Source organism: Mugil cephalus, chromosome 2 (assembly GCF_022458985.1).
Source record: "Mugil cephalus isolate CIBA_MC_2020 chromosome 2, CIBA_Mcephalus_1.1, whole genome shotgun sequence".
Lineage (NCBI taxonomy): Eukaryota > Metazoa > Chordata > Actinopteri > Mugiliformes > Mugilidae > Mugil > Mugil cephalus.
Genome location: NC_061771.1, coordinates 810754 through 834407, shown reverse-complemented (window position 1 = coordinate 834407; position 23654 = coordinate 810754). Strand labels below are relative to the sequence as shown.

Genomic DNA, 23654 nt, shown 5'->3' with positions numbered 1-23654 from the left:
TGCCTGAGACTGATCTTTTAATATTAAGTATCTGCTGATCTAAGTCCTGATCCTTATTTTCTTACTTGTATTCTGCTAGTTCACAAATTTGTATTTCAATTGCACAGTAGCGCTGTCAAAACTAATGTAGCAAGGAGAGGGTAGCTTGTGCTTTGGCTTCAAAAGTTCAAACAGTTCTGTAACACTCTTTGTGTCAAGCAGTTCAGTAACAAGTTATCTGGTTTGTTCCTTGAGATAAAATAATTTGTTGACTGTTTTTTATGATTCCCTTGTATGTTGAAGCATATGAAATAATAGCTTAGCACCTAAAAGAAACACTCTTAAAAACCACAAGTAAAAAGAAAGATAAAATAAAATAAGATTAGATTAATAAAATAGTGTAATCAAAAGATTTACAGAATTAGCAAGAAATGTACAAAGTAGTTGGCAAAACGGTGTCCAAGGTGATCCAGTTGTTTGATCAGTTGCACAGCAACACTGGCATGGATCGTGGCGCATGGTGTTTCTTGTCCACTGAGGGAGGGATGTAAACTCTTAGACCTTAGAATCCTGAAGCCAGACACAGACGCACTGTGGTCTGTATGCACCCAGGTCTCCTCAAAACACAAAACACTTCTCACAACACACTCCCTCTCCGTTCCAAGAGTGCACATTTTCCATCCATGTTGCTGCCAAAGACCTCATGTTCCCCAGATGGTACCGCCAACCTGAACTCCAGCAAGGCATCTCCAGCACTTCTTCTGAAGTTCACCAGGATTCCCGAGACTCGCTCGAGGCATCTCAGGGGACACAGACAGCACTAGCAGCTGACCTCTGGAATGCACCAGTGGACACAACGACCACTCCACTGAACTACACAGTCAGTGACAGCCAAAAGCAAACAGAAACAAAAGCAGCACAAAAAGACAAAACTGACCAAAAGCCATGTTGATTAGTTTGAGGCAAAGAAAAACAAGAACACCCTAGACAAGACAACAACCAATAAGAATAACCTAAAGTCATGGAGCTACTGGTGACATGCTGCCACTCTTACATGTGCATTATTTAAAAAAAAACAATGAAAGGTAGGGCTGTGCGGTATACCGGTGTTTCAGACTAGACCATTTTCAGTGTAGTGATGCTTCTAAACATGCGTTGGTGCGACTGCGAGGTGTGGTGCAGATGGAAAGGTCCATGAAGCGGCAGAATGAAACTTGTCCCAAACAAGGTGCTGTGACGAAGCTTTAAATAGCTTCCTTGGGCTGCCCCCATTTCACACATTTAAATTATTCTTTATATAACATGGTATAAAATGTATATCATGTTAATGGTGGTGTGAAATAAACTAATATGTCTGACAGGGAATTCTTTTCAGCAAGCGACCGAGTTCTCAAAAGAAAAAGCAGAGCTGGCAGCCATTTTGAGTTTCCTCACTAAATCCGGGCGCAATGAATGAGGTAGAATGGGGGAGGGGGATATTATGCTCTGCGCAATAGCCAATAACATTGGAATGTGAAATGCACCAGCAATCATGCTTACTGTCTGCATAGTTCCACTTCTTTGTTGTGAATAATTTGTCAAGTTGCATTTTAAGCAGTTATGCCGGAATATCTTCTTACTCACTTTTTACAATAAAGAGTTTTTGGCCATTGCAGGATTCGTGCTTGCTGATGTGAGAACAGAGAGGTAAAGACTGAGTGTGTGCGCCAGCATCTGACAAGTTGTAAAGACGCACATGAATTCAAAAATTTTCAGGACTGCGGCTGTTTCACATGGTTAGCTCTGCTCTTCTAGATCAGCAATATAGTAAAGCTAACCGACTTTACAGTCTGAAGATGAAAGAGCTCATTAGACTCACCAACTGAAAATTTAAACATTACATAAATAACTGACTTTATGTGTTGTGTTTCAGGATGGAAACCAAGAGACCTGTTTTATGCCATACTTTTTTCATTTCAGTATTTATGGATAATGGATAATATTATTCCTGAAGGGATTTTTTTTTACTCCACTCTCTGTTTTGCGACCATTTATTCACCTCCTCGGTGTCTTTTACATAGCATGTCAGTTGGGTTCTCTTCGCTGGCTGCGTAACAGCAAACGGGTTAGCTTTGGAGTTTTGTTTTGTTGAGTTTTTTTTCTCAAGTACTACCCTATAGACATTCTCACATTTTCGACAACATTAATTGATAGCAGTGGTAGCCCTTTGCAAGAATGTCTAATGGCTGTAGGAATCCTTTCAACATCCACTATAAAGTATCATTTTGAGCCCAGGTGGGTCCACATTACACGTGGTGTGATTGTGAATGTGGATATACTATACTTGCTCCACAGTTCTACACTTTGATAACTGTCTTGGTCAGAGTCTTGGTTACAGCACAAGGTTTAAAGAGCCAAGATTGGCTGCTGAACTCAGAGGACCTAATTTTAGAGTTATACTGTACTATACTTTACTGCCTATGATTCCTCTTATACTCACAAACTGTCACATAAGATCATCAACTATGTGTTGTATTATTAGATTTTATGTGTTTCCTTCAGTCCATTGTATGTATCTATGACAGAAGTTTATTTTGTTTCTTCTGCTCTTTTATTTTTATGCTGTCTGTTTCTGCCTGAGTTTTTCCTAACACGGCTTGCTCTGGAGGTTGCAGGCCGGTCTTTGTAAAGCGTCTTGAGACAATTTTTATTGTTATTGACGCTATACAATTGAATTGAATTGTATTTATATGGTACACATGTTTGAGGCAGTAACACGAAATTTACTTAAAATCTCCTTTCAGGTTGTCCAGAAATCCAGTGGTAAATCCATGACCAGGGATCTTTAGGCTTTAAGGTGAGTTTTGCAATTTTTTCTGTGCTTTCCTTGGTACTTCATTTCATAACATATTTGATGCTGAGTGTAAAATGCAAATTTTACTGCAGTCAAATTTTCCTGCAACATAAAGCTTTTGTTCCCATAAAAAAAACTACATTTAAATCACGACATACATGACTGGATATAAAAGGGGTAAACATGAAAGCAGTACTAATAAGAACAACTAGCCTTAACACTACTTGTGTCTAACAATGTTAGGCCTTCCATGTTTTGCATAACTTCCTTACTGCTGCCAGCACAGACTTAGTTTGTCCATGATTCGCTGAGGACCGAACCAATAGCAGTGTGGGGGGGAAGGACGGACGATTGTGTTGCTGCTGTTGTTAACTCTGAACCATTTCTGTTCTCTGGTTTGTGGCTTACAGAAACATGTAACCCACATGTTAATCAGAAAATTAAAACAAATGGAATTTGTCAGAACAATTTAAGCATTTCTGACTACTGTGAGAAAAGGGTCTTTTGGTTACCTAACTGCTCCATGGCTGTAAGACGTACAGCAATGTGTTGTCAGATCTGACTGATTTACCAGGGATATTAAGGCACATTTGTTGGAAAGAAACAGGCTGTTTGACAACTGACTCGTTTTTATATGTAGGCATTTGGAAAAAAAAGTACCTTCTAGAAAATAAATCAAAGTGCTCTACAGTGACCTCTAGTGTTTTGTATGAAACTGTGCAGCCATTACTTTGCTGAGCAGTGTGTAAATATGAGGATCAGGACAGGCATGTAAGCCAATGAAAAAATTGTGCCATTCACTAGCTCTAGATCTTTACTGGACATATTGTGTCCTCTGACTGCCTCTAATGACTCTTTATCATTCAATATTCAGCAATGGAAGTTGTTGTGACAGAAGAGAAGAAGAAGATTTTCCGTGCTAGGAAAACTATGAAGATCAGTGATCGACAGCAGCTGGAGAGCCTTCACAGCACTTTGTTGACGGCCACTCCAGGCTTGTCTAACCCATCTCCGCCACCTCTGATGAACGGAACGCATAAAGAGGATGGACAAAAAGTGGGAGACAAAGAGCAAAACAACACCTCGGACTCGGCCTCACATCCTGCGTCACCTGCCTCTGTGACCTCTCTGAGCTCACCTGCACCATTCCTGTCCCTAAATCTGTCACCTTCCCCCCCCTCTTCGCAAAGCCCCAAACCACAGGAAGAACCTACTTCTCCCACATCATCATTACACTCTATGAATTGTGAACTGAAAAAGACAGAGGAGAAGAAAGGTTGTTCATCTTCCTCATTAAATGAATCTGTTACATCAGCACCAGCAGAATGTAAGAAACAACAGGAAAAAGACACTGACGTGATCCCAGTGGTGGAGAAGGAGGTAAATGCTTTTAAACAACTAGGAAATCATTGGATATGATTGTAGTCATTGTACAAAGTACCATCAGTTGGTAGGATGGTAATACTGAATTTATTTAGGTTTTGAGACCTAAATAAGATGAATGAATATAGAGATGAATGTATTTGTTTACGCTTTTCCTCAGGAGAAAACAACTACAACAGAGGACCCAGCAGTGGATTTTAAGGATTTGAAGGGTTCTGTTAAAGGTTCGGTTTCAAATTCTTCAGTACCACCCCCAGTATCTGAATGCACAGCATCAGTGGATACATATAGCAACACTGCAAAGGCCATGGACCCTGAGGACTCCATAGCCACAGTAAAAGATGAAAAGCCTTCTTCCTCCAAATTTACCACTTCCGATTCTTCCTCTCCTTCTTGTCTATCCTCATCTCATCCAGCTTGTTCTTCTCGTTTGGATCGAAAACAAAAAATGGAAATAAAAGAGGACAACGGCAAAGAAGGGAAAATTGACAACGGTGAAGTGAAGAAAGGATCAGTAAAGGAGGAAAAGATGGAGGTGGACTCTGTGAAACTGGAGCCAAAGATGGAAAAAAAGGAAGCTGGAAAAACCACAAAGCTATCACGACCATCATCCACTCCACCTTCTAGTACAGGTATGTGACTGTGGCCATTGCAACAGATGGTTACAAAACTGTTATTTTGTAATAATGGGACTGATTTCAACCAATAAATGGCACATGCTGGGTAGTTGTCAGTGTTTGTCTTTGTGTCTTAAGCAGTTAAGGAGGAGAAGAGTTCGACCTCAGGACTGAAACGCACTTTGTCCGAAGGCTGTGAAAATGATGGACAGACTGTAAAAAGAGAGGGGAAGAGGCCCAAAGTGGAGCGTGAGGAGCTGGAGGCCCAACTGGAACTTAAAATTACTGCAAAAGCTGGTAGTCACCATAAACTTGGAAAGGTTTGTATTCTCTCCTGCACTTTTAACAATACACAGTAGTTTTTCTGAAGTCTGAGCCAGCTGAACTCTTTTATGGATAAATTCTTAGCCCATTGTCCCTTTATTGATATTGTCTTAGATTGTGCAACAACTAGTAAATGAACGTTTGAGGGTGTTGGAGCTGACGGTCTTTGACAAACATTTCCAAGAGCTGAAGGACAGAGTGGATAAAATCGAATGTGCCACGAAACACCAAATGGCCATTAACACGCTCCAGGTAAGTACCACCGTGACATTGTAGTGTGGAAAAAGAACACATGCCGCATTGTAACATGCTTTACCCGAAGTTAGCAAAGACTTACTCTAAAGTCGGTCTCTTATCTCTTTTAGGCCAAAATAGCCCGGCTAGCAAAAAAGTTTGGAGAGGCCAATCAAGCATCAGAGAACCAAAGGAAGCAAGAGGTAGGGCACAGTATTTTCTTTAGGTATTCGGTGAAATCCTTGCACTTGATTTGATAGATAGATACTGAAAACCTCTCAAAGTGGTGTTTGTTGTCGGCAGGCACTTACTGCTGCGGCTGCCGCCATTTCTGCCAAGACTGCAACTGTTACAAACAACCCTCAAGCTCAGCGGTAAGTCTCTCTATGACTGGAGCAATTTCTTATCTAGATCCCATTCAACCATACCATATATCTTAGCTTGTGAAGTTGGGTCCAGAAGGTCTTTGGAATATTTTTACTACTACTACTACTAGTTACTACTTCATGTAGTAAAATATTAAAACATTTACAGAATCATTGTATTGAAACATGTCTTTAAATCATACAGAAGTCTGTGCACGCTGATATTTTGTGTGAATATAATTTGGCTTTTGTATGAACGTGACAATACCGGACAGGCATGGGCTGAAGCCAGTACTACACATGGAACTGCGAAGCGTGAATAGTTGACATTGTCCCGGGTTGCTAACTGTAATTGCTAAAAACTGAATTTAAAACAAATGGACAGACAAAGAATCTATACTTTCTTCAAATCCATACAAGATTCCATATCCCTTGTTCGGTTTGTCAGGACTTTTTGAAACTCTTAATTTTTCTCCAAATATTTCCTAAGACTTGTTTTTGAATAAACAAACACACTCCAGTCTGTGTTTTGCACCTGCAAAATAACCCGCGTGGGTCCAGGTCCTGAGTCTTGTGACGTTCTACAATGTGAAGCCTGAGCGTTCAGGCAGTGCAGAGTGTAGTTAAAACTGCACCTCTCCTCCCAACAGCGTGCTCCGTCGGCAGACAGTTGAGCCACAGCCAAAGGTGCCCAGAGATGCAGTGGTTCCGCCTGTTGGTAAGCCCCCGGCACTCTCTGTCAAGGAGAAAGAAGAAGAGAAAATGGAGGAGGAAGAGGAGAAAGACAAGACTCGTCATATTGCCATGGCAAGAAAGCTGTCAGAATACAGTGAAGGAAAATGCAGAGCAGATATTAAACTCCGCACAGTTTCTTCCCAGTTGGAAAATGTGCTGTACCACAACTGCAAGAGAAGTTCAGGAAATCCAAGGCCTGACCGCTATGCATCTTACATATTCCGCTACTTGGTACCATATGAGGACTACTGTGACTGGGTCGCGAAGGTCAACTATGTTGGATTATTGGGCAAGGACGCACTGCCCATGAACTTAAGGAGAGCAATGAGGATGTACATTGAGAGCCGTTTCCCTGTACTGTCTTGCGACAGGTGGAGAGAGATTCGTGACGCTATTAATGAAATTCTGCGAGTAAAGAGAAGACCGGAATTTTTTCGAGAATATGACGACAGAACTGTGGAGCCATTTTGACAATCAGTGTTAAAGGAACAGAAGCATACTGGGACAATTGTCATAACGCACAATAGAAAATAAGATAAAGTTTAGTGTGAAATCGCTTCGATCATCATCACTGTTCGTAAAAATGTGTATTATTTTGAAAAGGATATTTATCTCTGGTTACTTTCACACAAACGTTTTGGAATTGGAACTGTGAAAACTATTATTAGATACTGATAAATTCTTTAATGAAAACTTGGGCATGCACTTTAATTATAACTTGGAATATTGCTGCAAGATGTTCCAAGATGTCTGTGTGAAATGGAATTAAATGAAATGACTGCACCTTACCCCATTCAGACGCCCTCCTAACATGGACATAGTTAGCTTCAAGTGTCAACAACTCTAAGTATAAGCAATTTTTCTAAACAGGCCAATCTGGACTTCCATGGAGGTAAAGCAGACTCCAACAACTGTTTCTTCATCCAACGCTGCTGGTGAGTAGCATTCTATATGTCTGTTTTTGGTAGAATAACCAGTGAGAACTTCCAGCAGCAATGTTGGGGGTTTGAATGTTGGTGTTGTGTGTGTGGAATTTGCATATTCTTCTTGTGTTCTATTTGGGCACTGTAGCTTCCTCTCATAGTCCAAAGAAATTTTTTAATAAGTGTAAATTAGTTCATCACCTGTGAATTCTTTAAAAATTTACATTTTCTGATGGAATTATCAGACTTTTTCTGCTGTCTGATAAGACATTTTTCAGATTAAAAATGACACAAATTACTTTTTTGTGCTGTGGACGTCACAGCTGTAGATCTTTGTTTGGTAACTGTTTTTTTTTTTTTTTTTTTTTTCTTAAAATTAAGTACCAAAAAAAACTTTTTCCCTCCAACTCATTTTTTAGGGGTGCTCAACACACATATGAGTACAAGTGTTTTCCAGCTTCCAGTTGCATGCACTCTGCTAGTGGGGGAGGGGCAATGTATAGGTTGCAAGGTTCCGCAGCATCTCCAGCAGCACAGGGCTGCCTGTGGATGCGCCTGTCCGTAAATCTTGGCGGGAGTAAAAAAAATATAAAATATGTGTGTGTGTGTGTGTGTGTGTATATATATATATATATATATATATATATATATATACACACACAAACATAAATGCGTGTTGTCCAATACCATAAAAAACACAAATATCGTCCCGATATATCAGCCAGCTAATATATTGGTGGACCTCTAGTTGCTAGTAATAAAAAAATGGACAAATGGAATGACAATAAATCCTCTTGAATGACCTAGTACAGGTGGACAGTTCAGTTCAGTTTTTTTCAAAATCTCAGTGAGACCTTTAGTCCCCTTCTGAAACAGATGTTTCCTTTTTCCCCAATAGTTCCAGTCCCACCAACTCCTGCCATGGCTCCAGCCCCCATCTCCACTTCTACTGCTATGGTTCAACAGGCCCCCATCCTCCAGTTGATCACCTCTAGTTCTAATGCTGCCTCCACCCTGGCCACTGGCATCACCACTCAAAGTCCAACAGGCACACTGCTTCTAAAGACAGCCACGGGGAGCAGTATGGTGGCTACAGGCCAGCCTCTCCTCATCCAGCTGCCGTTATCAGTGAATGGCCAGGCAGGGACACTGGTCAACATCCCTGTCTCCTCTTTGTCTGCAGCCAACTCACTTAACAAAGCAAAAACCACTGCTTCCACCACTACCTTTATACTCAAGCCAGCTCCTATCACGACCACGGCACCAGCCTCTGCCCCAGGGGCTGCCACTGCCCAAGCCCTTCAGGCCTCCCCTGGTCAGATGTCCCCTGCCCAGATCTCTCTTGCTCGTGCTGTCTACCAAGGAGGCACTGGCGGAATATCTACACCCAATGCTGGGGTATCTGTGACCACAGCCAGGATGCCTGCTCAGTCTGTCTCTGTAGTCGGGGCTATGTCTTCAGTCTCTTCACCTGCGACCTCTGGACCAGCAGCTACAGGTTCCACTGCTCCAGGACCCCCGCAAGGGACTTCTCTGACATCAAAGACAGGTGAGGGTTGTTGGAATGGGTTTGTTTAATGCATTTTTTGCTGTATCTCTCAATTATTTTTCTGGTTTTGCAGACAATCAAGCTTCAGGAACCACCCACTCCAAAGCAGCCCCTTCAGCACCACGGCCCAAAGGTTCAGTCATTGACCTCACTGAGGATGATGATGATGTGCAAGGTAAGACTGGGCTGCAATTCTTTTTTTCTATTTTCTAACGTTAATATACTATATTCCACAATCTGTAGAAGAATACAATCTGTAGGCTTACTTTGTTGTCCTGTATTCTAAAGTGACTGGAGTGAAGAATGTCAGTACTCCACCATCCACCCCACGTTCAAACCCAGTCATCAGCATTCTCAACAGTAAGACCACTTTTAGGGCATGAACTGATATTTTGGGCATACATGTGATATTTTAACAACTGTATGACTGTTGGGAACTAAATGTGTATATATTGTTGTGTTTCCATCTACATTATACATGTGCTGTAATGTATGTGTGCTCTGTTCTCAGGTACTGGAGCAAGGTCATCCCCTCAAAGCAATCAGAACTCTTCCAGTCATCCTCAGCTGACAGTGCATCACCGCCCCCCACTGGTGAGGATCTAGAAGTGCATTTTTCACATTGTACTCGCTTGTAGTTCTGTGATGTCCCTTCAGTCTTGAATAATTATTTGGACACAATATAAAATCTACAGCTCATGTGTTGCCACAAGGTTATTATGAATCAATCAAGAGTCTTTATTGGCATTATGAGAACATAACAAAATTTTGCAGAGACCCCCAGCTTAAAGGCACACATAAATACACGGACATTTAAATAAACAGTTCTGAATAAAAAAACACCTTTAAAGTAAAAAACATGTACAGATAAAATGTAAATACTGTAACAATGTACATAAAGTGCAGCTTAGTACAAGTTCCAGTCTATGGAATGTTGTGAGTGTGTGATTGTCCTGAGGACTGATGGTCTGTTTGATTGTCAGCAGGAGTGAGTGTGTGTGTGTGTGTGAGAAGGTGTGTGAGTGTATGTGGCTGGCGGGAAACGGTGCATGAGTGAGAGTTCTGTAGGGGGATGGGGTGTGAATCCTTAAGATATTATTAGTCCAGATCTTTATGTTTCTACTGATCAATTTTCTATCACCTTGTTTGGATGTACTTATTTATATTCATATAAAAAAAATCTCTAGCCTTTTTCATCCCAGCGATTGCCAGGCAATCCAAAGAACAGTTAATCACAGAGTTTTCTCTTTTGCAGGAGTCTTCAGTGAAATCTCGTGCTGTAACCACTACTACACAAGCCCGAGGCCCCAGCATGCCGCTGCCCCCTCTCCCTGTGGCACCGGCACCGCCACGTTTACCTCCTGAGGCTGAACGGACCACACCTCCTCAACAGCCTCAGCTGAAGCTGGTGCCAAGTCAGACTGGTATAGTGTTGTCTTGGTGTGTGGCAGAAACTGATCGGACCTGTGCAGCTGTAGAAAGCTATCACCTTTATGCCTTCCATCAAGACAACTCTAACAGCAGCGCAGCTCAGCAGCACTGGAAGAAGATTGGAGAGGTGAAAGCTCTTCCTCTACCTATGGCCTGTACCCTGACTCAATTTCAGTCTGGCTCCACATACCATTTTGCTGTTCGAGCCAAAGACATCTATGGACGCTTTGGCTCCTTTTGTGAGCCTCAATGCACAAATGTCATCAGTTCCAACTCTAGCTGAACTGTTAAGGAACAGATGCTCATTTTTGCCTTTTAAAGTTTATGACTTCTTTTAGTTAATTTTTTGTTTGTTTGTGATAGGAACTCATATTATATAGACCGAAAACATACGGTATCTGTAAATACTTTTCATATCAACTGGACTACTGACTGACTTGGAGAACTGAAGCAGCAAACGGTTGGTTTTGTCTGGTTCATTGTATGTAATGTTTTTTTGGAATTGCTGGAACTGTTGTGTATAAAATGAATTTAATATGCCCTCCACCAAACCAGATATTTATGTTGTTTTCTTCTGTTACACAGACCTTTTTTCTTTACTTGAGGATAGATGACAGGACTATTAGTGTAAACTCAGTTGCACAGAATGTCTAAATGTGTGGTAGAAATGCAATGATAACTTTTGTAAGTTTTGTCTGGCAACCAGACTTTGACAACCATAATAAAACTTTTTTATTAAAGTCTAGGATTTGTGAGTTTGTGACACACTGAATACTATATTGTCAGTCCATCGCTCTTCACTGCATTTACAGACAACAACAATCTACCACCTTAAGAGTCACCAGTACCCCACCAAGCCATTGGCAATTTGGTAACAGGATAGCTCACATGGAAGAACCGATTTCTGAGTATTACCTAATCAAAGAGATGCCAGCAGTTGAACATGACATGAAAGCGTAGAGTCACCAAAACCATGAGTTATGCATCATGTATGAAATGTTCAATAAAGTGCTAAGTGCAATAAACCATGTCAGATGACATGACCTTGGCAGGGATGCTAATACCAAAAGCAACAGACTGGTAAGTTATGTGTAATAATGTAAAATAACAGAGGAAAAAGAGCATGGAAAGCCAAGACACCAGCTGAAATCTATCAGTGATCAGAAAGCCATCCTGCCCCTTGTGACTGCAAATGAATATCAGCTGGTTCAGTCCAAACTGATGGCCTATAGAAAGGTGTCATTACCAAGGTGTCACACAAGGAACATCTTATGATGGGTAAAAGCAAAGAACTTTCTCAAGACCTTTGCAACCTTATTGTTGCAAAACATTCTAATGGCATTGGTTACAGAAGGATTTCTAAACTTCTGAACATTCCAGTGAGCACTGTTGGGGCCATAATCCAGAAATAGAAAGAACATAATTCGACCATAAACCAGCCAAGGCCAGATGCTCCTCACAAGATTTCTGATAGAGGAGTGAAAAGAATTATCAGAAGAGTTGTTCAAGAGCCAAGGACAACTTGTGGAGAGCTTCCACATCACCCCAAAATCACCATACCAACAGTGAACTTTGGAGGTGGGAACATCATGGTGTGGGGCTGTTTTTCTGCATATGGTACTGGCAGACTTTATATAACTGAAGGGAGGATGAATGGAGAAATGTACAGAGACATTCTTGAAAAATCTGCTGCCATCTACCAGAATGATGAAGATGAAATGGGGGTGGACATTTCAGCAAGACAATGATCCCAAACACAGAGACAAGGAAACTCTCAACTGGCCTCAGAGAAAGAAAATAAAACGGCTAGAATGGCCCATCCAATCACCTGACTTGAATCCAAGTCTATGGAAAGAAGTAAAAATCAGAGTTCATAGAAGAGGCCTACCAAACTTTCAAGATTTAAAGAGGCAGACACCGTCTCTACTTTTAAGGTCAGGCTTAAGACTGAGAAGTTTGTTTATCTTGTTTCTCTTACTCTTCCTTTCTCTCTATCTTCTCTGTTTCTACCCGGCTGGCCTTCTGCAGATGGGCCCTTCCATATGATCTGGGTTCTGCTCAAGGTTTCTTCCAGTTAAAAGGGAGTTTTTCCTTGCAACCATTGCCCTCAGGCTTGCTCTGGAGGTTTCAGGCCATTTTTTGTAAAGCGTCTTGAGACAATTTCTATTGTTATTGGCACTATATAAATAAAATTATATTGAATTGAATTTATATGGTACACATTTGAAGCAGTAATGTGAAATTTACTTAAAATCTGAGAGACTGTGTGGAAGAATGGGCCAAAATCACACCTGAGTAATGCATGCGACTAGTTTCTCGATACACAAGGCGTCTTGAAGCTGTCATTACCAACAAAGGCTTTTGTACAAACTATTAAATAAATACCAGTAAGCGTGTTCAATACTTTTTCCCTGCGTCATTTCACATTATTACACATAACTTAAGTTCTGAACTTATTTATTTTAGTTTCTTTCTATGTATGGATTATTTGGGTTGTTACCATCACCTAGTGAAAAATTCATGTCAATAGCACCTTTATGTGGCAGGAGGTTATTATATAATATATATAACACCTTTTATAGCCAGGTAGTAGTAGCAGCGCTTTTCCTCTTCTGCTCATTGCTTTACCCCCATGGTGGCTGGGTGTGGCAGCCAGATTTTACTTCTCTTGGCATTGCAGACTCCTGGTTTGGCGCTACACCCACGTAAGTGCTCCGCTGTTTACTCCTCATTTTCGGTGCAGTGAGGTGCATGCTGGTGATACTATCATCTGTATTGTTTTCAGTTAGCTGATCATGGTACAGAGTAATGGGGAGCAATTTGCCAGATTTAGGGCTGTCCGCCCAGGCTGGTATGTTGTTCTGCACATTATCTGCCTTGATTTTTCGTAAATAGCTCTGCTCCCAGCTGACTAATGCGGCATGTAATTCTAGGCTGTGCATTGGACACACATGTCTGAGGCTTTTACCCCTCAAATGCCTGTGTTGGCTTGTCTGGTGCATATTTAGTTTTTCCTTAAAATTTACATTGATTGGTTGTATTCATTTACGGATTTTTATGTTTTGTTTCTTTAGTGGCTTGCCTGCTTCTGCCACTTTTCCCTCAGTTTTGCTGCTGTTTTGGTTCTGCTTTTCTTTTAGATTGTTAGATTTAGATTGTTGCTTTTTTTGTTGTTGTTAGTTAGGAATTCAGTCTGTGGTATTTTGGTTTTGTTTATTGTGTAAATTGGTTTAGTTTCTTTCTTTCTTTCTTTCTTTCTTTTGCTAATTTGGTTTTCTTTTTTTCTAGTTTTGACAAATATTTTAGTCCACACCAGTTCCTAACTTTTGGGCATGTTTTATTAACCTTTGTTATCTTTTGTTTCCAGGTGCTGTGGGCAGACTGCGGCAGCTAATCCCTGTTGGTAGTGCTCCTTACCGGTCATCCCTCTTTTTTTGATTTTGTGTCTGTGTGTGTGCGATTGCAGTATCACGGGTGCTTTGAGGACCCCACCTTCCCCTTTTTGATTGTCCTGGCACATGGTATGCCCCAGCCCAGTCCTTATCCCCCTTGCCCAATTGCTTATTTTAGAGTGTGTAACTGCTGTGGGACCAATGGTTGTTTTTGTTTGGAATTATTTTGTTAATAAACTATGTTGATGAGGAGCTGTCTTGCCCCATGGTTTTTGAACCTGAACACCTTGATTTAAAGAAAAGAAACAGAAACCCTTAGTACTTCCTGGGGTGTAATTCCCGTTGTCACTCTAACATCTGGCACTAATTATGCGCATCTTGCCACATTTAGAAATATGTTTACTATGAAAAATTGTGATGTGTTCAATACTAATTATATTGTTTTATACTTAAAACAATCTGTAAGAGAGATAGCACAGTTAGAGAGATATACAGTTACGAATGTAACTACAGAGTCCCGAATCACAGCACCAGAAACAGGTCCCATGCTGACACCCTTGTCTTGATTGCGGAGGATGCATCCTCCAGGCCCCTTTCAAAATCAAGCAAGGGAGGTGCCATGGGGTACTGCAGCATAGCCTGTGGATGAGGGAAAACCACATCTTCGCTGGCCAGAAGGGGGCCACCAACAGTACCCTGTAACTATCCTGAATGATCCTCTGAAGGGTTGGCCCATTCAGAGGGAATGCGTACAGGAGGGTTCCTGGCCAAGGGTGACCCAATGCATCCTGGCCAAGAGGGCTTGTTGCCTCCATCAAAGAAAACCAGAGGGGCCAATGAGTTGTTGCCTCTGAGGCAAAGACCTCTGCCCTGCCAAAAAAGGCCCCAGATTGCGTGTACTACCTCTGAATGAAGGCGCCACTCTCCAGGTGGGGGCTTGTGGTGTGACAAAAAATCAGCCGCCTGGTTCTGCTTCCCTGACAAATACATCACTCAGAGACTGGCTAGTCGGGGGGCCACCCATGTAAGAAGCTCTCTTGACACCTGCAGCAGCTGTGCAGACCTGGGGCCTCATGTATCAAAATCGTGTGCGTCCAGAAACGTTGCGTGCGCCCACATCAGCGTCAGATGTATCAAAAGTGAATTGACCGTGGAAATGGGCGGTGACCTCCACCAACATCATGGCTGCCATACGCCGATTTCCACAGCTATTGTTCCTTTGGCGACACTAAGAGGCGACGCTGAGGAGCTGTCAATAATGTGAAATCAAGTAGTTCTCGGAGGATGTGCACATCAGAGACACATTAATGCGCAATTAACACACACGTGTTTGTAACCATTGGTGGATATAAAAGCATGCGCAAAGTGATGGAGAAAATGGTATTAACAATGGCAGCCTTGGCTTTGTTAGAAGATCTCGCAAATGGCAATATTAGGTGTGAGAGAGTGTTTAGAGAACGCAAAGATCTACTAGCAAACGACGACAACTGGCTCATCAGTCATTTTCGTTTGCCGAGGCCAGTATCGTCGAAAAAATTGTGTCAATTGCGTTGAGAGACCAGTTTATCAATTCCACGATTTTGTAGTTTGGAGAGCAGTGCAGAGAGAGTCTCTCGAAAAGTACTGACAGTAGACAGATGAGATGAGAGTAGTAAAGCAGGGAATATAAGGGAGAGGAGAGGGAGGAAAAATGCGACCGCCTTCGTTGAGAGCCTTATTGTTTGTAAGTTCTCCCTGACGCAATTGCAATAAAATGTAATTTCATTGAAAAATCGCTTTGTCTTTCATTGCATCACAAATCAGAAAAACACTTGCCATGAATTGTCCATGTCCATGAATTCACTCAACAACCTGGTAAAGGTTGTGACGGTTATTTTGGATGTTTTCAATATCAGGAGCAGGGTCATAATGTTAGTGAATGCTAACAAAGTTAACATAAAAATTATTACAACGAGGCTACTTTACGCCCTACCAACATAAAAAAACATAAAAACGGAGGGGATTCGACGATTGGCCAGAAGCTCTCTCAGATTCGGCAAGAGTTTGACATTGTTCTTTCTTGTAAATAAACCTTTTTAAATGCAAGATAAGACTTGTCAGTGGTGATCACTTCTTTCTTCATCACATCAATATACAACAATTTTGGCGTCACGAACTTGGACGTATTTGTGGCCTCTCGGCATCTGCTTTCAGTTCTGACGAGCTGACTCCCGCATCAGCCGGCTTATATACAGGGTGAGTTTTTCACAATATTGTGCGCTGGTTTGCTCGTTGGGACTGTTCTGTGTTGCTGTTGGGTCACACTGTTAAAGACTCTTTGTGGGGTGGTTGTTGTGCTGCTAATGGGAGATATTCGTCGTTCTAAATTTCTAAATTTGAGGTTTTATTTGCGTTGCTGGCAACGCAAAAGGGGGGAAAGGACGATATAGATTTAAAGGAAATAAGAAGATAAGAAAAAGAGAAGTTAGGATTAAGGAATAAAAGGAAATAAGAGTAGGCCTACAAATAGAGAAAAAGTGAAGAAGAGAATAGAAAAGGAATAGAAGAAATAAGAGTAGAAAAGCCTAATTAGTAACATGAGGCGCTGAACTCACATCGTGCAAAGTTAAGTGGACGGGCCCATTACCGCTGTAACTAGTAAGACACATGGTCTTTAGTTGCAGTGTGAAAATTGGCTTTATTGGCTTTAAAGGAATTGGCTTAAAGTAAAAATAGGATAAAAAAGAGAGAGAGAGAGAGAACTCCTGGAACCAGGGGGAATTTGGAACATTTCGATTTTTGTTTGAAAAAGAGGTAAATTTAGAGGAAAATGGGAATAACACTGTCAAGTGTCTGTTATCTCTTTTTTTGGGGTGAGAGTTCAAGAAGGAAGCAAAAGGACAAGGGGGGTGTCTGGAGGCAGAGGAGAGAACAGCTGGTCTACCTCACATGAAACTTGAGGCTTACAGACGACAGCACACGCATCTGAACCCAGCAATAAGGCCAGTGTGATTTTATCCACAGACTCTTTCTTATCTACCTGCTTTTTGATCTCTATGCATTTGTTAATGGTTGATATTGATGATATATATTGTTTGATTGGTAATCAGATTTGGAATAACAACAGTATATTCATTTGTTTGCACATAACATATATGTTGCAGTTTGAGGCTTGGCAATGACTGACCATTCAAATAACAGAGTTTAATTTCTGCTGAGTTGGGGAAGCTGTACCTTGCAATTTGATCGGTTGTTTGTATATGGTTGATATTGTGTGTGGACCTGGCGTTGTTTGCTCTTACATCTGCAGGGTTGTTTTTGCATCCTCTGAAGTTGGCAAATTTATTCATTTGTTTTTTGATTGTGATAAAAAGTGGGAATATAGGTAGTAATAATAATAGTGTATCAATTAAAATAAACATAATAATAGGATAATAGAATAGATTTAAAGTCATTTTTAATTAGGTTGAATTTGTTTACAGGTAAAAAAGGGGGGGGGGGGGGGGGTCACTATTATATCGAAGATGGATAACTCAAAAGTAACTACTCCTGTTGAGGTAGTTCAGAAGAATAATTCTTTAATTAAAGGTATTGCAAAGATGTCACAGAAATGGTGTAAGCGTTGGCCTGAAATTGAGCAACCATGGCCAGTGATAGGAACCTTTAATCCACAAGTAATAAAAACAATGCAGTTGCCTGTGTCCTGTGTCCACATATAAGGCAGACGAAAATAAAGGAAGAAAAGGTGAAAGACGTAAACAGAAGAGACAGAGAACAGAGCTTGGCATTCTCCAGTTGTTTGAGAAGGAGGGACAGAAATGGATGGAGATGAAGAAAGACTGTGAAGAGAAGACTGTAGATGAAATGAAAAAGAATGTGAAGAAAACAGAGAAGTTAATGGCGGAGATTAATGCACCCTTCTAACATGTAGTTCCAGTACAGAGACCTCCACCGTATAAGAAGGAGATGGAGCTCAGGGAAGTTTATCCTCAGCTTCCAGTAATTAGTCAAGAGGGCAATTACCACATTAAGAATGAGGCTGAGCAGGTTATAGAAGTGGGGAAAGCAGAGACAACTATTAGGATGTATCCAAATACAAAAAGTACAAAGAAAACGACACGTTTGGAGACCAGAGGACGATTGAGAATTAAAAGGATGGATTTTGGAGAAGTGAAGGATCAGAGTGATGAAGAAGAAGCCATGGGAGGATATGATCCAGCAGTCAGACGACTACTGGCCAGAGCGGAAAGAAGAGGTAAAACAGGAAGAAGAATGGAACTGAGAGATGAAAGTGAAGTTGAAAGTGGAAGTGGAAATGAAAGTGAAAATGATGACAGTGATGAAGATTTGGAAAGTGGGAGTCCTTCTCTTTTGAAGTCTGCCAAGATAAAAACTTATAGAGAAGAAGAAAGACGACAGATTTTAAGAGAAGTTGAAAAGAATATAGATCGATGCTGTAGATGTCTGGACAAATGCACTACACCAAAAGGAAGGAAGACATTAGAAGACCAATTACAAGAACTGCAGATTCAAAAGAAAGAGTTGCGGAAAACAGGTTCCCAAAAATTGGACAAGGAATATGAACTGCGTTCAAGGAAAGAGAAGAAGTCTGGTAAGATGTGTCCAGTTGTCATAAGAGGTCAGAATTTGGAGTATAAACCTTGGCAGAGTACTGACATGTCAGATGTACTTGAGAAGTTACCTACTCTTCAAGATGGAGCACACCCTTGGATTTCAAAGTTGGAAGAGATCATGGTGGGGACGCAAGCTGCAGTTGGAGACATCAAGAGATTGTTGACAAATATCCTTGGGGTTCCAGCCATAGGGGAGATTTTGCAGAGAGCTGGATTAAACCGTTACGTGGGAACTGCTGTAAATGATTCAGAGCTGTTTGCAGCAAATAGAGGTTGAGTATGGAGAGCATTGAGAGATACATTTCCAACAAATATACACCCCGACAACATTCTCATTGAGCCACTGGGACAGGAAGAATATCCAAGAGCCTATGTGTCAAGAGCCTATCAGGTATGGAGAAATGTCACAGGAAACGATCCAGAGGAGAGCCAAATGGAGCAATCAATTTTGCGAGGCCAAGATACAGAAGGGGCTACCTCTACCAATGCGGAGCAAATTGGCAGAAGTGGTTGGTCTTGGAAATATGGCGAAGGGTGTATATACAGATCGTGTAGCACATCAAGTGGAGCTGTATAGAAAGAAGGAGTATGATCAAAAGGAGCAAGATCAAGAAACTCTTCGGAAACTCAATCAAATACAATTGGTGGATAACAAGAAGAAGGAGAAGAAGCAGGCTTTAGTTTTACAGAGCCAGCCTGAACAAAATCAGTCATCTCCACAACTGCAGCCAAACCAGGTTCAGTTTCAATCACCTCATCGCCCCCAGTGGTTCCTGTTGTTTATGTTTGCACATAACAAATATGTTGCAGTCTGTTTTTGTTCAAATAATACGTATAATGGTCCTGGGATGTTTATGGTGATATCTGATTGTGACAAATATATGATGCATTTTGGAAAGCGTGACCATAGAGCTGTTGATGATCTATATACAGTGACTTTTCATGCTCCAGATCATAGACAGAGCAGGACTTTGATTGTGAAGAATCAGACTTTGCCAGGAAATGTGACTATGGGAAACTTCAAAGATCTTTGGTGGGTCTGTGATGATAAAGCATATATATTCTTACCATATGGGTGGACAAGATGTTGTTATTTGGCAAGGCTGAAACTTCCATATGAGGTTTTTTTCTTTGCAGAAGGGACATGCACCTGATGAGGTTAAACCTGATGTTACTCTTGGAAGTAGGGAAAAAAGGGAATTGGCACAGTTTCATACTATGAAAGCTTTTCACTGGAGGATAAGTTTAGCAGAAAAGTGGGGTCTGGGATTATTTCCATGGTATGGTGTGACGTTTTTGGCAGATCATATTGATAATATTACATATACTCTACAGTCTTTTGCAAATGAGATCATGGCAGGTTTTGAATATTTGACAAATACGCAGAAAAGTCATCGATAGACGTTGTTAAAACATGATATGGCTCTTGATTATATTTTGGCTAAACAAGGAGGTCTTTGTGTGGCCTTAAATTTAACTGGGGATGCCTGTAATACTTTGATTCCTGATAATTCAGACAATATGACAAGTGTCATAGATGCATTGAGGAACATAAGAGATGCGTTTGGTCCATCAAAGGGAGCTGGATGGTCTGCGAATGCTTGGTTGCAGGAGAAATTTGGTCCAATGGGAGCAATCCTGGCCCAGATTTCAATAGCAGTTGTTTTATCGTTATGTTTAATGTTTTGTTTTTGTACATTGGTGTTGACTTTTGCGAAGGCTATGATATTGAAGTGGGTTGGAGTCGTGATGCCTGGAAATCAAGCTCAGATGCCATTATTGAATAAAAATGATGAGGGAGAGTATGATGAGGAAATCAGTGTAGAAGGACACCTGATGGAGATGTACCCATTTTGAAGATTGTATTTAGTTATGGGTTATTTTATAGTCTTATATCATAGTGGGGCATAGTTAAGGGTGACTTAATGTGTGTGTTGATGTTTTTAATTTGTTTTTAATGTTTGCAAAGATACTGCTGTGCTCTCTCTTCCTAGACGGATATTGAAGGAGGATCACTGTGAGAAGCTGGATGCTCGGGGACTAAAGGACCCTGAACAAGGACACTGTGATGAGGCCTTACACTGATTGTGGGACTCAGGAGAAAGATCACAGTGCAACATATTTTTGTCTTGCCAATATTAAAAGTTTGTTGTGGTGTATATCATTGATGTGTACTTGTTAAGAAAGTGGATGTATTGGAACCTCAGTTGTTTTCTTTTCTTTTTCGGGGTGTTTAAGGAAAGTAATGCTAGGAAGGGAAAGATCCAATGGAGGGTCTGATGGGTCGACCAGCCTGATGTTGGATATGGTTTTGATTTATTTTCTGGGGTATCCATATATATACTCTGCTTAAGATATTTCCCTATATAAATTTTAGAAATCCTTCTTTTTTAGTAGGCTTGGAGTACTACTGTGTGGTCGCCTTAGTCAGAGGGGCCGTGAGAGAATTTCCTGTCTAGATTGAAAGATGGACATTTTAAGAAAGATGACTGTCTGATAGGTTTTTGCTCTCACACTCCATGAATTTGTTGTATTGTTAAGGGTTGTGCTGTAACTGGCACTGTAAGAAGGACATATCTTTCTGTTATAACAATGAATATGTTTTTTGTGTTTGAATGTGTGAATGTGTTTTTTGGTGGTCGAGACTCTAGGAGCCTCGAAGGGGGGAAATATGTAGTATATTATCTTCTTGTTTTTCTCTTCTGTCCCTTTCCTGTGTTTGGGGTTTGTGAAGTGTGTATAAAGTTTAAAGGTCAAAAGGTCATTTACCAGATGCCAGCTCGTAAAAATAACCAGACATAAGACATAAGTTTTGTTTGTGTATGGGGGTTCTTGGGGATGACCATCCTATATAAGGTGACTGTGGGAGCTGAACGAGAGAGGGGATTCGATGATTGGCCAGAAGCTCTCTCAGATTCGGCAAGAGTTTGACATTGTTCTTTCTTGTAAATAAACCTTTTTAAATGCAAGAGACTTGTCAGCGGTGTTTACTTCTTTCTTCAGCACATCAATATAAAACATTACCCAAAACTGAAAAATAATGTACATTTCAGAATTATACAAAAAGGCCTTTTTCAGGGAACATGAAGCGGGTTAACAATTTAAAGCTGTTCTGCAGCAATGAAGGTTGAATCAGTCTTGAAAGCTGGTGCTACTAATTCCTACAGGTGTTCCAACTTTTCTTGATTACTTACAACCCCCTCTGTCTGCATAAAAGCAGTTTTGGAACACACTGTGGTACCAGACCTTCATGAGCATCAGGTCAACAGTAGTATATTATATCAACACCCTCAGTCGCTCAGACTGCACCGATTACCTGAACAAACTGGTCCTCAGCACTCAGCACTTACATTTTATTTTCATACATTCACAACATTTATATGAACATTTAGGCTACTCTATGTAAATAAATCCATCAATCCATAATCAAGTCCATCAAAAAAGGAACTTTGGGCTTACAAAGCACTTAAAACACAAATATAGAGGAGCCTTAACACAACACACACACAAAAAAGAGAAAAATACAGGGACCAATACTACCATATGCATATACACATACATACACACACGTGGGGGTTAATTAGATAATGCAAATACTGTGAAATAATTTTATTATAATCTGGTATAGGCCATTTTGTTCATTGTTCTGATTTGATGTTAAAAGACAGGAGGAAGTATTCAAAAACTTAAATTATTGATGAGAAATAGCGGTGGTTTGAAATAAATTAATGGCCTCTATACACTACGATTTTAGCAGTCAAATTATTGCAGACACACTACAGACATGGATCTAATGATCTTTGGCACGACATCAAGTTTGACGTGTCCAAATTGTAGCCCACAATGATCGCTCTACTGAATCGCAGGTCAAACATCACACTTTTCCAGACAAGACGACATAAACTAGCTCTATTCGTCTTTTTCGAGTGTTGATGAATTAATTTGAATATCGAACATGTACGTCTTCTGTTCTAAGTATTTAAAAACAGCCCGATCCCAGCTGACAGAGCAATGTAGGCTACGGTAGGTCAGTGTGTTAATGTCCTGTGGATAGCTGAGCTCTCTCTCTCCTGAAATGATTCCCATTAACATCTGGCTCTCATAAAAAGTAAACCTCCCTCTCTCCCTCTCATTCACATTTCTCCTTCTCCCTACTTCTTTGCCTCGACCCCCCTGTTTTTAAATTCAATTCAATTCAGTTTTATTCATATAGCGCCAATAACAATACAAACTGTATCAAGACGCTTTACAAAAAACAGTCTGCAACCTCCAGAGGAAGCCTGAGGGCGACAGTGGCAAGGAGAACCCCTTTTAACAAGAAACCTTGAGCAGAACCCAGCTCATATGGAGAGACCCATCTGCTGAAGGCCAGACAGAGAAGATAGAGAGAAAAGAAGAACAAACTTCTGTCATACATACATACATGAAGCTGAGGGAGAGAGTGCCACACAGTGGTTAGAATATAAAATAAATGATAAATTATGAGAGATTAGAGGACAGGAGCTTGTTGCCATGGTACATCCTGACCGCTAACTGCACATGCATGGCAAGGTAAGTCTCGCACAGATATTGTGAGCTTATGATTTCACTTACTTTTACTAATAGATCTGTCCATCAGGATCTATTCATCCTGTGGCCTGAAGCCACAATCATCTTCTTTTCTTGGCAAAAGGATGAGATCCCCTCGGGATATTGAACAGTTTCAGCTCCTTGTCATTGTACTCCTTGCATTGTACACAGGTTCACAGGCTCTGATTTGGATGTTTTTGGGTTTGGAACACTTTGGGACTTTCAAGGTCATGGCACGTCCCCCAGTCACAACCTCTGCCTATTTCCCGACGGTTTGTCTCTCTACTACTCTGCACCCTTAGCCCAATGTGTCTCACTGCCACATTTAAAGCAATGGTTACAGTCTTTGTTGTCTTGCTGACAAGATGCGCATCGCCTTATTGGTCTTTTAAAAGCAGTAGCTGGTACTTTTGTTTGACTACCATCAACAGTCTTCCTCTAACTGTTTGTACAAGGGATGCTACTTCGCCTGTGAGCCCCCTGATTGCTATGTTGCTTTCCATTTTTTTAAATAAGGGATTTTCTTTGGAGGGTTTGCTTGGTTTAGCTAAGACTGTGTCAGAATGTGTGACTGTGTCAGAGGGTCATTTTCATCCTCACTTCTCTCTATCAAGTTCAGACTTGCCCCATTTGTTGCTTTGTTCGTGGCTTTAATTTTTTGGGCTCTCTCGCTTTCATTTTGAGCAACCTGCATTTTTTGCAGGAGC

At 40.9% G+C, this 23654-nt stretch overlaps 1 protein-coding gene across 5 annotated transcripts in view; it reads left to right on the top strand.

Annotated features, from left to right (window-relative positions):
• Nucleotides 1-11113, top strand: part of LOC125003671 (activating transcription factor 7 interacting protein) — a 31428-nt gene extending 20315 nt beyond the window's left edge. For 3 of the 5 annotated variants that reach the window (XM_047577728.1, XM_047577729.1, XM_047577730.1), the window contains exons 2-14: nt 2763-2815; nt 3687-4192; nt 4356-4827; nt 4951-5132; nt 5251-5388; nt 5502-5573; nt 5674-5744; nt 7341-7405; nt 8292-8942; nt 9016-9117; nt 9231-9302; nt 9454-9536; nt 10198-11113. In XM_047577728.1, coding sequence (XP_047433684.1) covers nt 3689-4192; nt 4356-4827; nt 4951-5132; nt 5251-5388; nt 5502-5573; nt 5674-5744; nt 7341-7405; nt 8292-8942; nt 9016-9117; nt 9231-9302; nt 9454-9536; nt 10198-10656 — 2871 coding nt within the window. In that variant the 5' untranslated portion in view covers nt 2763-2815; nt 3687-3688 and the 3' untranslated portion in view covers nt 10657-11113. The remainder of the gene's footprint in view (nt 1-2762; nt 2816-3686; nt 4193-4355; nt 4828-4950; nt 5133-5250; nt 5389-5501; nt 5574-5673; nt 5745-7340; nt 7406-8291; nt 8943-9015; nt 9118-9230; nt 9303-9453; nt 9537-10197) is intronic. The other 2 variants (XM_047577732.1, XM_047577731.1) reach the window with 2 other exon arrangements.
• The last annotated feature ends 12541 nt before the right edge of the window (nt 11114-23654 follow it).